This window comes from Salvelinus namaycush, chromosome 4, assembly GCF_016432855.1.
Source record: "Salvelinus namaycush isolate Seneca chromosome 4, SaNama_1.0, whole genome shotgun sequence".
Classification (NCBI taxonomy): domain Eukaryota; kingdom Metazoa; phylum Chordata; class Actinopteri; order Salmoniformes; family Salmonidae; genus Salvelinus; species Salvelinus namaycush.
In genome coordinates this window covers 21,146,176-21,159,202 of record NC_052310.1, presented here as the reverse complement: position 1 = coordinate 21,159,202, position 13,027 = coordinate 21,146,176, and the positions used below count along the sequence as shown (strand labels likewise).

At 44.8% G+C, this 13,027-nt stretch overlaps 1 protein-coding gene across 1 annotated transcript in view; it reads right to left on the bottom strand.

Moving 5' to 3' along the window:
* Positions 1-8,030: 8,030 nt before the first annotated feature.
* LOC120045777 (zinc finger protein 385C-like) overlaps positions 8,031-13,027 on the bottom strand; it is a 75,776-nt gene continuing 70,779 nt past the window's right edge. Inside the window, exons 7-11 of the mRNA XM_038990707.1 lie at positions 12,630-12,998; positions 12,265-12,461; positions 11,922-12,026; positions 11,667-11,759; positions 8,031-8,267 (exon numbers count right to left, since the gene is read on the bottom strand). Coding sequence (XP_038846635.1) covers positions 8,031-8,267; positions 11,667-11,759; positions 11,922-12,026; positions 12,265-12,461; positions 12,630-12,998 — 1,001 coding nt within the window. The remainder of the gene's footprint in view (positions 8,268-11,666; positions 11,760-11,921; positions 12,027-12,264; positions 12,462-12,629; positions 12,999-13,027) is intronic.

The window sequence follows — 13,027 nt, the reverse complement described above, 5'->3', positions numbered from 1 at the left end:
AGGCCCAAAAAATGGTCAAAGACTCTAGTCACCCAAGTCATATACTTGTCCCTCTGCTACCGCACGGCAAGCGGTACCGGAGCTCCAAGTCTAGGTCCAAAAGGCTCCTTAACAGCTTCTACCCCCAAGCCACGAGACTGCTGAACAATTAATACAATGGCCACCCAGACTATTTGCATTGCCCTACCCGTTTTTACACTGCTGCTACTCTGTGTTTATTATTTATGCAGACCCTTTACCACTACCTACATGTACAAATTACCTCGACTAAGCAGTACCCCCTCACATTGATGCGGTTCAGGTACCCCACGTAAACTCAGCAAAAAAAGAAATGTCCCTTTTTCAGGACCCTGTCTTTGAAAGATAATTCGTAGAAATCCAAATAACTTCACAGATCTTCATTGTAAAGGGTTTAAACACCGTTTCTCATACTTGTTCAATGAACCATAAACAATTAATGAACATGCACCTGTGGAACGGTTGTTAAGACACTAACAGCTTACAGACAGTAGGCAATTAAGGTCACAGTTATGAAAACTTAGGACACTAAAGAGGCCTTTCTACTGACTGAAAAACACCAAAAGAAAGATGCCCAGGGTCCCTGCTCATCTGCGTGAACGTGCCTTAGGCATGCTGCAAGGAGGCATGAGGACTGCAGATGTGGCCAGGGCAATAAATTGCAATGTCCGTACTGTGAGACGCCTAAGACAGCACTACAGGGAGACAGGACGGACGGCTGATCGTCCTCGCAGTGGCAGACCATGTGTAACAACACCTGCACAGGATCGGTACATCCAAACATCACACCTGCGGGACAGGTACAGGATGGCAACAACAACTGCCCGAGTTACACCAGGAACGCACAATCCCTCCATCAGTGCTCAGACTGTCCGCAATAGGCTGAGAGAGGCTGGATTGAGGGCTTGTAGGCCTGTTGTAAGGCAGGTCCTCACCAGACATAACCGGCAACCACGTCGCCTATGGGCACAAAACCACCGTCGCTGGACCAGACAGGACTGGCAAAAAGTGCTCTTCACTGACGAGTCACGTTGTTTTCCTACCAGGGGTGATGGTCGGATTCGTGATTATTGTCAAAGGAATGAGCGTTACACTGAGGCCTGTACTCTGGAGCGGGATCGATTTGGAGGTGGAGGGTCCGTCATGGTCTGGGGCGGTGTGTCACAGCATCATCGGACTGAGCTTGTTGCCATTGCAGGCAATCTCAATGCTGTGCGTTACAGGGAAGACATCCTCCTCCCTCATGTGGTACCCTTCCTGCAGGCTCATCCCGATATGACCCTGCAGCATGACAATGCCACCAGCCATACTGATCGTTCTGTGAGTGATTTCCTGCAAGACAGGAATGTCAGTGTTCTGCCATGGCCAGCGAAGTGCCCGGATCTCAATCCCATTGAGCACGCATCTGGGACCTGTTGGATCGGAGGGTGAGGGCTAGGGCCATGCCCCCAAGAAATGTACAGGAACTTGCAGGTGCCTTGGTGGAAGAGTGGGGTAACATCTCACAGCAAGAACTGGCAAATCTGGTGCAGTCCATGAGGAGAAGATGCACTGCAGTACTTAATGCAGCTGGTGGCCACACCAGATACTGACTGCTACTTTTGATTTTGACCCACCCTTTGTTCAGGGACACATTATTCCATTTCTGTTTGTCACATGTCTGTGGAACTTGTTCAGTTTATGTTTCAGTTGTTGAATCTTGTTATGTTCATACAAATATTTACACATGTTAAGTTTGCTGAAAATAAACATAGTTGACAGTGAGAGGACGTTTTGTTTTTGCTGAGTATATATAGCCTCGTTATTGTTTATTTATTTTACTTTAGTTTATTTAGTAAATCTTTTTTTAACTCTATTTTATTAAAACTGCAGTGTTGGTTAAGGGCTGTAAGTAAGCATTTGCATGGTACCTGTTGTATTCGGTGCATGTGATAAATAAAAATTGATTTGATTGGTTGTGTGTACTTTGACATTTCTGAGCATTGCCAGATTTTTCTTTCTCTTTCAGTTATATCACCTTGGACTAAAACACTTCCTCATAGTTATTGAGGCATATGACATTTGAAGTCGGAAGTTTACATACACTTAGGTTGGAGTCATTACAACTCGTTTTTCAACCACTCCACACATTTCTTGTTAACAAACTATAGTTTTGGCAAGCCGATTAGGACATCTACTTTGTGCACAACACAAGTATTTTTTACAACAATTGTTTACAGACAGATTATTTCACTTATAATTCACTGTATCACAATTCCAGTGGGTCAGAAGTTTACATGCACTAAGTTGACTGTGCCTTTAAACAGCTTGGAAAATTCCAGAAAATGATGTCATGGCTTTAGAAGCTTCTGATAGGCTAAATGACATCACTGTAGTCAATTGGAGGTGTACCTGTGGATGTATTTCAAGGCCTACCTTCAAACTCAGTGCCTCCTTGCTTGACATCATGGGAAAATCAAAAGAAATCAGCCAAGACCCCAGAAAAAAATTGTGGACCTCAACAAGTCTGGTTCATCCTTGGGAGCAATTTCCAAAAGCATGAAGGTACCACGTTCATCTGTACAAACAATAATATGCAAGTATTAACACCATGGGACCACGCAGCCGTCATACCGCTCAGGAAGGAGACGCGTTCTGTCTCCTAGAGAAGAATGTACTTTTGTGCAAAAAGTCAGAATCAATCCCAGAACAACAGCAAAGGACCTTGTGAAGATGCTGGAGGAAACAGGTACAAAAGTATCTATATCCACAGTAAAGCGAGTCCTATATCAACATAACCTGAAAGGCCGCTCAGCAAGGAAGAAGCCACTGCTCCAAAACCGCCATAAAAAAGCCAGACTACGGTTTGCAACTGCACATGGGGACAAAGATTGTACTTTTTGGAGAAATGTCCTCTGGTCTGATGAAACAAAAATAGAACTGTTTGGCCATAATTTGGAGGAAGAAGGGGGATGCTTGCAGGCCGAATAACACCATCCCAACCGTGAAGCACGGGGGTGGCAGCATCATGTTGTGGGGGTGCTTTGCTGCAGGAGGGACTGGTGCACTTCACAAAATAGTTGGCATCATGAGGAAAGGAAAATTATGTGGATATATTGAGGCAACATCTCAAGACATCAGTCAGGAAGTTAACGCTTGGTCGCAAATGGGTCTTCCAAATGGACAATGACCCCAAGCAAACTTCCAAATTTGTAGCAAAATGGCTTAAGGACAACAAAGTCAAGGTATTGGAGTGGCCATCACAAAGCCCTGACCTCAATCCTATAGAAAATTTGTGGGCAGAACTGAAAAAGCGTGTGCGAGCAAGGAGGCCTAGAAACCTGACTCAGTTACACCAGCTCTGTCAGGAGGAATGGGCCAAAATTCACCCAATTTATTGTGGGAAGCTTGTGGAAGGCTACCTGAAACGTTTGACCCAAGTTAAACAAGTTAAAGGCAATGCTACAAAATACTAATTGAGTGTATGTAAACTTCTGACCCACTGGGAATGTTTAGAAATAAAAGCTGCAATAAATCATCCTCTGTACTATTATTCTGACATTTCACATTCTTAAAATATAGTGGTGATCCTAACTGACCTAAAAAAGGGAATTTTTACTTGGATTAAATGTCAGGAATTGTGAAAGAACTGAGTTTAAATGCATTTGGCTAAGGTGTATGTAAACTTCCGACTTCAACTGCAAATATAACTGTGGAGTTCCCATCCTTACCTGTTTCTCAGTCCTTTCTGCTGTAGCTGAGTCTAATGGCTTTGATGTTCATCCATTAAAAACCTCCAGTAGTTGTGTGGAGGCTTTGACTAGCTTGTGCTTCTTTAATGGAGCGACTTCATTGTAAGGCTGGAGGTGAGTCTCACAATAAGAGACCAGGCAGGACATCACGGCTTTTAGTTCTCTCCAAATCTCCAGGTCCAGCAAAGAACAGAGAAGGGGGAGCAGCTTGAACTCCTGTCTTCTTCAGTTTCTCCACCACCTCAGAAAGCATAGTGTTTCTGTTTAGAACAGGCCTTGGGATAAAGGTCACTGATTGAGGCCATGGCCTCTGCCATTTTGATGCACACACTAACAAACATAGCAAGAGAACCAGAGATAAGTTTAGTTTTCTGAGGAGTAGGAGGGAGTGGCTTGTATTCTGTTGAAGGTGGCTTCCTGGTTCTGTGTGAACTCAGATGTCAGCAAAGGGCATGGCCAGCAGAGGGCATGATTGGTCAGTCACAGCCAGAGAGTAATTGTATCCTTACAATTGTGCGTAACAACAAGAGGCACTCTACAGTAAAGTAACACAGGAGACACATTTCTATGAAAAATCTGTATTCTATATAAGGTCATGTACAACGATACAGACATCATATCGACATGTTCTTTATGAATACCAATTTACATTATTGCAATGGATGGAAAATTAAGCTACCCATGTAGTGCACCGGATGACACTTAAATACAACTTTAAAATGACGTAATATTGCTTAGGCTACAATATTTCAGCACAATCATTTAGAACACAGGATACAACACTGAGGAATAGCAGGGGCTTAAAACTACAGCGGTGTTACATCTTCAATAGTCCCCTTCTGTGAAAACACTTACCAACTTCCTCAGGAATTAACATAAAGTGATTGAGAGGAGCGACTTTTTAAAATTAAGTCCTCATACTACACATTATCAGGCTAAAGCATCAGGACATGATTCCCACTTGTTAACGAGGAGCTCCTGTACTTCAGACTCCCATCAACAGAGTGTGCTTGGTGGCATCTGGAGATTGTTCAAAAGAGTGAAACGTTTCAGAACTTTGCAGATAGAAATGCACCGTATAGAGTGGGCATGATTTCTTATTCCCTATGACAAAGAGGACTGCTTATCTATGTGATATACAGTACCAGTCAAAAGTTTGGACTCACCTACTCATTCAAGGGTTTTTCTTTATTTTTACTATTTTCTACATTGTAGAATAATAGTGAAGACATCAAAACTATGAAATAACACAAATGGAATCATGTAGTAGCCAAAAATGTGTTAAATCAAAATATATTTTATATTTCAGATTCTTCAAAGTAGCTACAGTACCTTTTGCCTTGATGACAGCTTGACACACTCTTGGAATTATCTCAACCAGCTTCATGAGGTTGTCACCTGGAATGCATTTCAATTAACAGGTGTACCTTGTTAAAAGTTAATTTGTTGAATTTCTTTCCTTCTTAATGCGTTTGAGCCAATCAATTGTATGACAAGGTAGTGGTGGTATACAGAAGATAGCTATAGCTAAGTCAGAAGATAGCTAAGTCCATATTATGGCAAGAACAGCTCAAATAAGCAAAGAGAAACAACAGTCCATCATTACTTTAAGACATGAAGGTCAGTCAATACGGAACATTTCAAGAACTTTAAAAGTCTCTTTAAGTGCAGTCGCAAAAACCATCAAGCGGTCCTCTCAAGAGGTCCGCCACAGGAAAGGAAGACCCAGAGTAACCTCTGCTGCAGAGGATAAGTTCATTAGAGTTACCAGCCTCAGAAATTGCAGCCCAAATAAATGCTTCACAGAGTTCAAGTAACAGACACATCTCAACATCAACTGTTCAGAGGAGACTGCGTGAATTAGCCCTTGATGGTAGAATTGCTGCAAAGAAACCACTACTAAAGGACACCAATAATAAGAAGAGACTTGCTTGGGCCAAGAAACATGAGCAATGGACATTAGACCAGTGGAAATCTGTCCTTTGGTCTGATGAGTCCAAATTTTAGATTTGTGGTTCCAACCGCCGTGTCTTTGTGAGACGCAGAGTAGGTGAATGGATGATCTCTGCATGTGTGGTTCCCAACGTGAAGCATTGGGGAGGAGGTGTGATGGTGCTTTGCTGGTGACACTGTCTGTGATTTATTTAGAATTCAAGGCACACTTAACCATCATGGCTACCACAGCCTTCTGCAGCGATACGCCATCCCATCTGGTTTGCGCTTAGTGGGACTATCATTTGTTTTTCAACAGGACAATGACCCAACACACCTACAAGCTGTGTGCGAGCTATTTGACCAAGATGGAGAGTGATGGAGTGCTGCATCAGATGACCTGGCCTCCACAATCACCCGACCTCAACCCAATTGAGATGGTTTCGGATGAGTTGGAACGCAGAGTTATGGAAAAGCAGCCAACAAGTGCTCAGCATATGTGGGAACTCTCAACCAGGTGAAGCTGGTTGAGAGAATGCCAAGAGTGTGCAAAGCTGTCATCAAGGCAAAGGGTGGCTACTTAAGAATCTAAAATCTCAAATATATTTTATTTGTTTAACACTTTTTTGGTTACTACATGATTCCATATGTGTTATTTCATAGTTTTGATGTCTCCACTATTATTCTACAATGTAGAAAATAGTAAAAAATTAAGAAAAACCATTGAATGAGTAGGTGTGTCCAAACTTTTGACTGGTACTGTACTTCTATGCTAAATGATAAATGTTCTGTGACGTTGCACCCTCCTGAATAAGCCCCAGATTATGGGTGTTTTGAACGCAGGCTTCTCTCACTCTCTCTCCCCCTTCTCTCTGTCTCTTTAGTCCTGTTTCCCTGAAGTAAAATATTCTCCATCAGGTTTGAGTGGGGGGCTGATTGCGGCTGTACTAATACTGCTTTTTACACAGGGAAGAAAGGGAGAAAGAGGGAAAATAAAGAGCACGAGAGAGCGTGACCCTTACCTCATCGATACCTTCTTATACCCATCAATGTTAACCTGACTTCAGATCTGCTTGAGCCAGCTCCTCTGAATATCTTGAAAGCATATACAGATCTGGGACCAGCTACATTTATGTATATTTCTCTGTCAAATGCTGAGAGCAGGGTATACATCATTTATCCAGAGCGACTTGAAGTACAGTGAGTGCATACATTCTTTAGTACGTGTATGTGTTCCCTGCGAGAATTGAACACATGACCATGCCGTTGCCTGAGCCACACAGAATGACTAATAATGTGTTGTCTGATGGGTCTGTGGTTGCTGGGACTCGGGGTCTCACATTGGCATCGTGCATCATGTTCCCAGACCAAAGCCAGGCTTCAAACCGTTTAGGTAGATCCGCGTTATAGCGAATTGACATTTGAAAGTCCTTTCCGATTGAGCCGACATACAGTATGTAGCATTTACCGTGAATGCGGTGGATACTCTACCTAGCTAGGTTAGCTCTTTTGGGATTTAATACCGGGTTTCAATGAAAGTGTTAGTTGAAAAGTACCTTAGCTGAAAGCACAAAACAAATTAAACAGTATCCTTGACAAAAGGTGATAGACTAATACTGGACAAGGGAAATCTGACAGTGTGGGCCTACTCCCAGAGTGAAACTGTTTGGAAAATCCTAAAGCGAGGGGACATCGGCAACGCACACTATACGTGACATAAATATAGGCCTACTTCTCTATCGTCATCTAATAAATAGCACAAAACAAATACAACTTGATCGTTCGTCGCTATGGCTTCAAAGAGGGTCCTCCAGACCAAGTTGGAGCATGCAGTCGACAGTCTTCAGAGAGCCAACGGGAGAGAGGGGCAGCAATTTTGTGGCTGAAACGCCACGGCCATCTCTGGTTCTCCAGTGTGTAGCACCGTAGCCAGTAAGCGGTTTTGCATGTTGGACTTGGTGGCACGCTGCTCTGCTCTCATTGGCTGCATAGATGTTTTAGGTCCTGTCCAAAATCAACCCTTAACCTCTGTGCACTTGTGAAGATCTGAAAGGATTTGATGGGTTTCAGCGATAGGGTGAACATTCCACTTAGCCTATTAGAAGTCAAAGTGGAGCTCCAACCGTATTGCTTACATACAGTACCTATCTAATCATTTTATACAGTATAAAATGATATACAGTACTGTACACAACTGCCAAGGTGGGAGGGTAAAGGGTTGTTTCTGGACAGGGCCTCAGAGTAGCTCCACTTAGGTCCTTATTTTTCATCTAGAAAGGCTGGGCTAGATCGTCTGCTCTACTAAAATGTAAATGTATGCCAATTTGATCCAGGCTAGTCCAAGCTTGGCTAGTACGGAGAGAAGATGATGGGCCTGTGAGTGGCCCTCAGTGGCCCCGGGGCGGGCCTGAAGAGTGCGGGGCTGAGCAGGGGGGTCTGGATGAGGGGTGTGTGGCCTGGCCCCGGGGGGCCCCGCAGGGTCAGAGGATTGGAGGCCATGGTGCAAAGGGTGGCCGGGTTCATGTGGCTGGCCAGGAAACCTGCCGACAGGGCCTTGGACAGCTGCTTCTGCAGGGCCAGTTTGGTCTGGAAGAGAGGAACCATAGGGTTTTTAGTATGAGTCTGCGGCAGCTATTCAACAAACTTACATGCAGGTCAAGTTCATTAGAGCACGCAACGAAAAACGTTTTGAAACTATTTGCAATTAAAAAATTCGCATTTCTTATTGGGCAAGTCATAGTAGTCCCAGCCAGTTTCCGTCTGTGTTCCTCCATTTGGTGCTTAATGAACACAACCCAGGGTCAAATACCTCTTTGAGGTGTGCTTGATTTAGCATGGAGTTTGCACTTTTGGGACTATTATATTGGTTCAATTGTACAAGCAAACAAGTGTACATCAACCTCGGCACAGGTATTTGAAAGTATTAGACATACACACACTACCTTAACAAAAGTATGTGGACACCTGCTCGTCGAACATCTCATTCCAAAATCATGGGCATTAATATGGAGTTAGTCCCCCATTTGCTGCTATAACAGCCTCCACTCTTCTGGCAATGCTTTCTACTAGATGTTGGAACATTGCTGCGGGGACTTACTTTCATTCAGTCACAAGAGCATTAGTGAGGTCGGGCACTGATGTTGGGCGATTAGGCCTAGCTCGCAGTCGGCATCCAATTAATTTCAAAGGTGTTCAATGGGGTTGAGCTCAGGGTTCTGTGCAGGCCATTCAAGTTCTTCCAAACCGATCTCGACAAACCATTTCAGTATGGACTTCACTTTGTGCATGGGGGCACTGTCATGCTGAAATAGGAAAGGGCCTTCCCCAAACTGTTGCCACAAAGTTGGAAGCACAGAATCGTCTAGAATCTCATATGCTGTAGCATTACTATTTCCCTTCACTGGAACTAAGGGGCCTAGCCCGAAACACGAAAAACAGCCCCAGACCCTTATTGCTCCTCCACCAAACATTACAGTTGGCACTATGCATTGGGGCAGGTAGCGTTCTCCTGGCATTCACCAAACCCAGATTCGTCCGTCGGACTGCCAGATGGTGAAGCGTGATTCATCGCTCCAGAGAACGCATTTCCACTGCTCTAGAGTCCAATGGCGGCGAGCTTTACACCACTCCAGCCGATGCTTGGCATTGCGCATGGTGATCTTAGGCTTGTGTGCTGCTGCTCAGCCATAGAAACCCATTTCATGAAGCTCCCTGACGAACAGTTCTTGTGCTGACATTGCTTCCAGAGGCAGTTTGGAACTCGGTAGTGAGTGTTGCAACCGAGGACAGACCATTCTTACGCGTCATGCGCTTCAGCGGTCCTGTTCTGTGAGCTTGTGTGGCCTAACGTTTCCACTTCACAATAGCAGCACTTACTGTTGACCGGAGCAGCTTTAGCAGGGCAGACAAATGTGATGATCTGACTTGTCGGAAAGGTGGCATCCTATGACGGTGCCACGTTGAAAGTCACTGAGCTCTTCAGTAAGGTCATTCTACTGCCATTGTTTGTCTATGGAGATTGTGTGGCTGACCCTGGTCTGGTATTCAATAATTTCCTGATAGTGGATTTTCCATAACTCCCTCCATCCAGGACATACAGCTGTGCAAATTCAACTTCTCAAAGCAATATTTGGAAAATCCACTAACTACAATTGATTGAATTACCGGCCACCTCAAGCTCTGTGGTACCAGCTGTGATGGAAACAGGAAGTTTCGGTACAATTTTATAAATGTCGACAGATAATTTGTTCGTTTCGACATGGTGGGATCTTTTATTGTCGGTCAAATTATTTATGTGAGAAACAGCAGTGGAAATGCCTTCATCGCCAAATATTTATATAATAACCTTCATATCGAAGTAAACTTGGGAGTCATGCGATGATATGGTGTGTGGTCTTCCCGCTATGACTCAGGAAACGATGCAGTTACAGATGAAATAAGTTTTGATGAACTTCACAGGGTGGTGAAAGTGCACGGTGATCTTGATGCTCCTTTCCAATAAATATCGAGGGTCTTATTCTGGTGACATGATGATCGATGCTTGCCTGCCGTTTGACAAATATAAAATATTCTTGCTCTTATCCATAATAATCGCATCATGTAGACTAGCCAACCGCACTGTATCTGCCAGCTGTTGACTAGAGCGGACGTGTCAAGACCAGAGGAGGCATAGTTGCTATTTAACGCAACCGTTTTTGTGACAATACTATCAGTAGAGTTGAAAATGCGACGGAAACACATTGAACTTTACATTTTTATTTGGTACATAAAAACTTAAGCGAAAAGTCAACAGTTTGGTGGAAACACACCACTGGTGGGAATATTTTCTTTATCCGTATTTTAGAATATTCCCATAAAAATCTGTCGCCAATTGGATGGAGACCTAGCTATTGTTCGGCCAGAAAGTATGTTCACCTGGTGTCCCATGTCAGAATCAGTCTAACAATGCTATCTCTCTTCAAGCCCATACAATTGTATCCAAAAAGTTATACTCTAGATCAGGCCTGTATGTATTCAGCTAACCACAACATTAACGTCAGAGTGAGGGTGAATGAAACATGAAAGTGAATATCCATCACCATCAATTTGTGTGAAGCCAGTGTGGATTGTTGGCAACCTCACGAGCTGGCCTTAAATATCCCAGACAAGATTGTGACCATGGCCTGAGACACTGCCTCTACCCAGCAGCTGGCCAAACACAAATCCTGTGCGGCCCTCTGTCTTTGTCTGTCTGTGTGTGTGTGTGTGTGTGTGTGTGTGTGTGTGTGTGTGTGTGTGTGTGTGTGTGTGTGTGTGTGTGTGTGTGTGTGTGTGTGTGTGTGTGTGTGTGTGTGTGTGTGTGTGTGTGTGCGTGTGTGTTTGTGTGCGAGCATGTACTTGTGTGTGTGTTGTGGTTATGTGACAATGTTTGTGTGTGTGTGTGTGAGGCTATGTTTACATGAGTGTGTGAGAGACCTTTTTGTGCCTGCCAGTATATTTGGCCTCACCAACTTTCAAGCAGTTATTTTTGTAGTGAGTAAACTGTGAAAGAACGTGACCATGCCTATTCCCAAACATGGCCCTTTCTCAGCTATCCGACATAGCAGCAGCACGCTATCGTGCTCAGTTCATTAACCCCATAGATAGACAATGGGACAGAGATAGTTTGGTAATGTGAGTAAATGGGTGTTTGCCGTTTATGTGACCAGAGCCACCTAAGACAGTTGCCCAATTCAAATTCCGGTTCTTACTCTTCCTAAGCGGGTAAAATGTGGCCCCTGACGTCTTAATGACGTTATTTCCTGCCTTTAAACTGGTTTTCTGGGTTAGAAGACCGGATATAACTCAAATACAACCAACTGGTCTCTGTTACATGCAGGTAAAGACATCTGATGTCATGGACGTCATAGTTTGGTTATCTGGTAAAACATCCAGTCAACCAAATAAAGACATCTGTCTCTGGTTGCTAAAAAGACATTCACAAAACGTCCTCATACAGGCCTTCACCTGAGGGCTGTAAGTGCTGAGGTGGCAGTGGCTTGCCAGTTTCCCTATGGCCGAGGTCACCCCCCCAAACGGGAAACCACTCCATCTCACGCTCTGCAGAGAGGACACAAGAACAGGGGAAAGGGGGTGACAAAATAAGAACGCTGGCTGTGTGGGAATGAATGGGCAGGACAGGAGGGGTAGTTGGTGTGTATGTGTATGTGTGTGTGTGTGTGTGTGTGTGCGTGCGTGCGTGCGTGTGTGTGTTGGACGGACACTCACCGCTAAAACAGGGTTTGGCTGGCTCTTAGTATAAGGGCTGAACTTCGGTTTCTGGGGCTTTCCTGACAACCGATCTTTGTGTCTTCTGCTGCTCATGTGCTGAGGGACAAAAGCAAAGCATGTTAGGTTTTATACTGAGTGAAACATCCCTTAAAAGCTACATTCTGGGATTCATTCGAAAATCCCACTTGTATTGGTCTACAGCTGAGGGATGGGGCTAGGGAAATGTAACCCCTCTCAAATTCATAGGCAGCTCCAAATGCAAGGACTGAGTGCATGGCATATATATTTTGAGGCTGTACTACACACACTCAGAAACACTCACAAACACACACACCTGTTTGAGCTGCGTCTCCGAGTTGACGGACACCTCGCACATCTCGCAGTGGAACGGTTGGCTAGCCAGGGACACCCTGGCCTTGCTGCTGATTGCCTGCTTGCTCCTGCATGTCGGCCTAGGCAATGACATTACCTTGCCTCTGCGTCGCGCCTGAGCACCCGCCTGGCCCTCCAGCATCTGCTTGTGTTTGGAGCCTAGAACAGCACAGACACATCACAGACACGACCACATAGCTATTGATTCATTTATCAGTTAAAAATGTTATTTAATCAGAATCATAGGTCAGCATTTAAATAGTATCTACTTATCACTCAATAGCAAATGCTGTGCAAGTAGCCATATAGACATATTGCAGTGCATACCGCTATAGTGGGCTTCTAGCTGGGACGAGGAGTTGACTGTGATTTTGCACATGGGACAGTGGAGGTGCTGCTTGGTGGGGGGGCTCTTTTTGCGCTGCCTAGTCTCCTCTTCTCCTCCTGGTGCCCCTGGGGACTCCCCCTGGCCCTCCAGTGACGGATTGGAGTCTGGGGTCGGGCTGGGGCCCTCCATAGGGCTACCGTCTGACGTGAGCTCTGAGAGCTGGTAGACAGCAGGAGAGACCTGGGGGGAGATGAGGGCCAAGACGTCCAGGGAAGAGGTCTCCGAGATGGGCATAGGGGTGGGGGAGACCCCCTGGAGGGTGTCATCCAGCTTCGGTCTGGTGGGGAGCTGGGGAGACGAGAGCAGGCCTGGGGAGAGAGAGAGACGTTGCTGTATG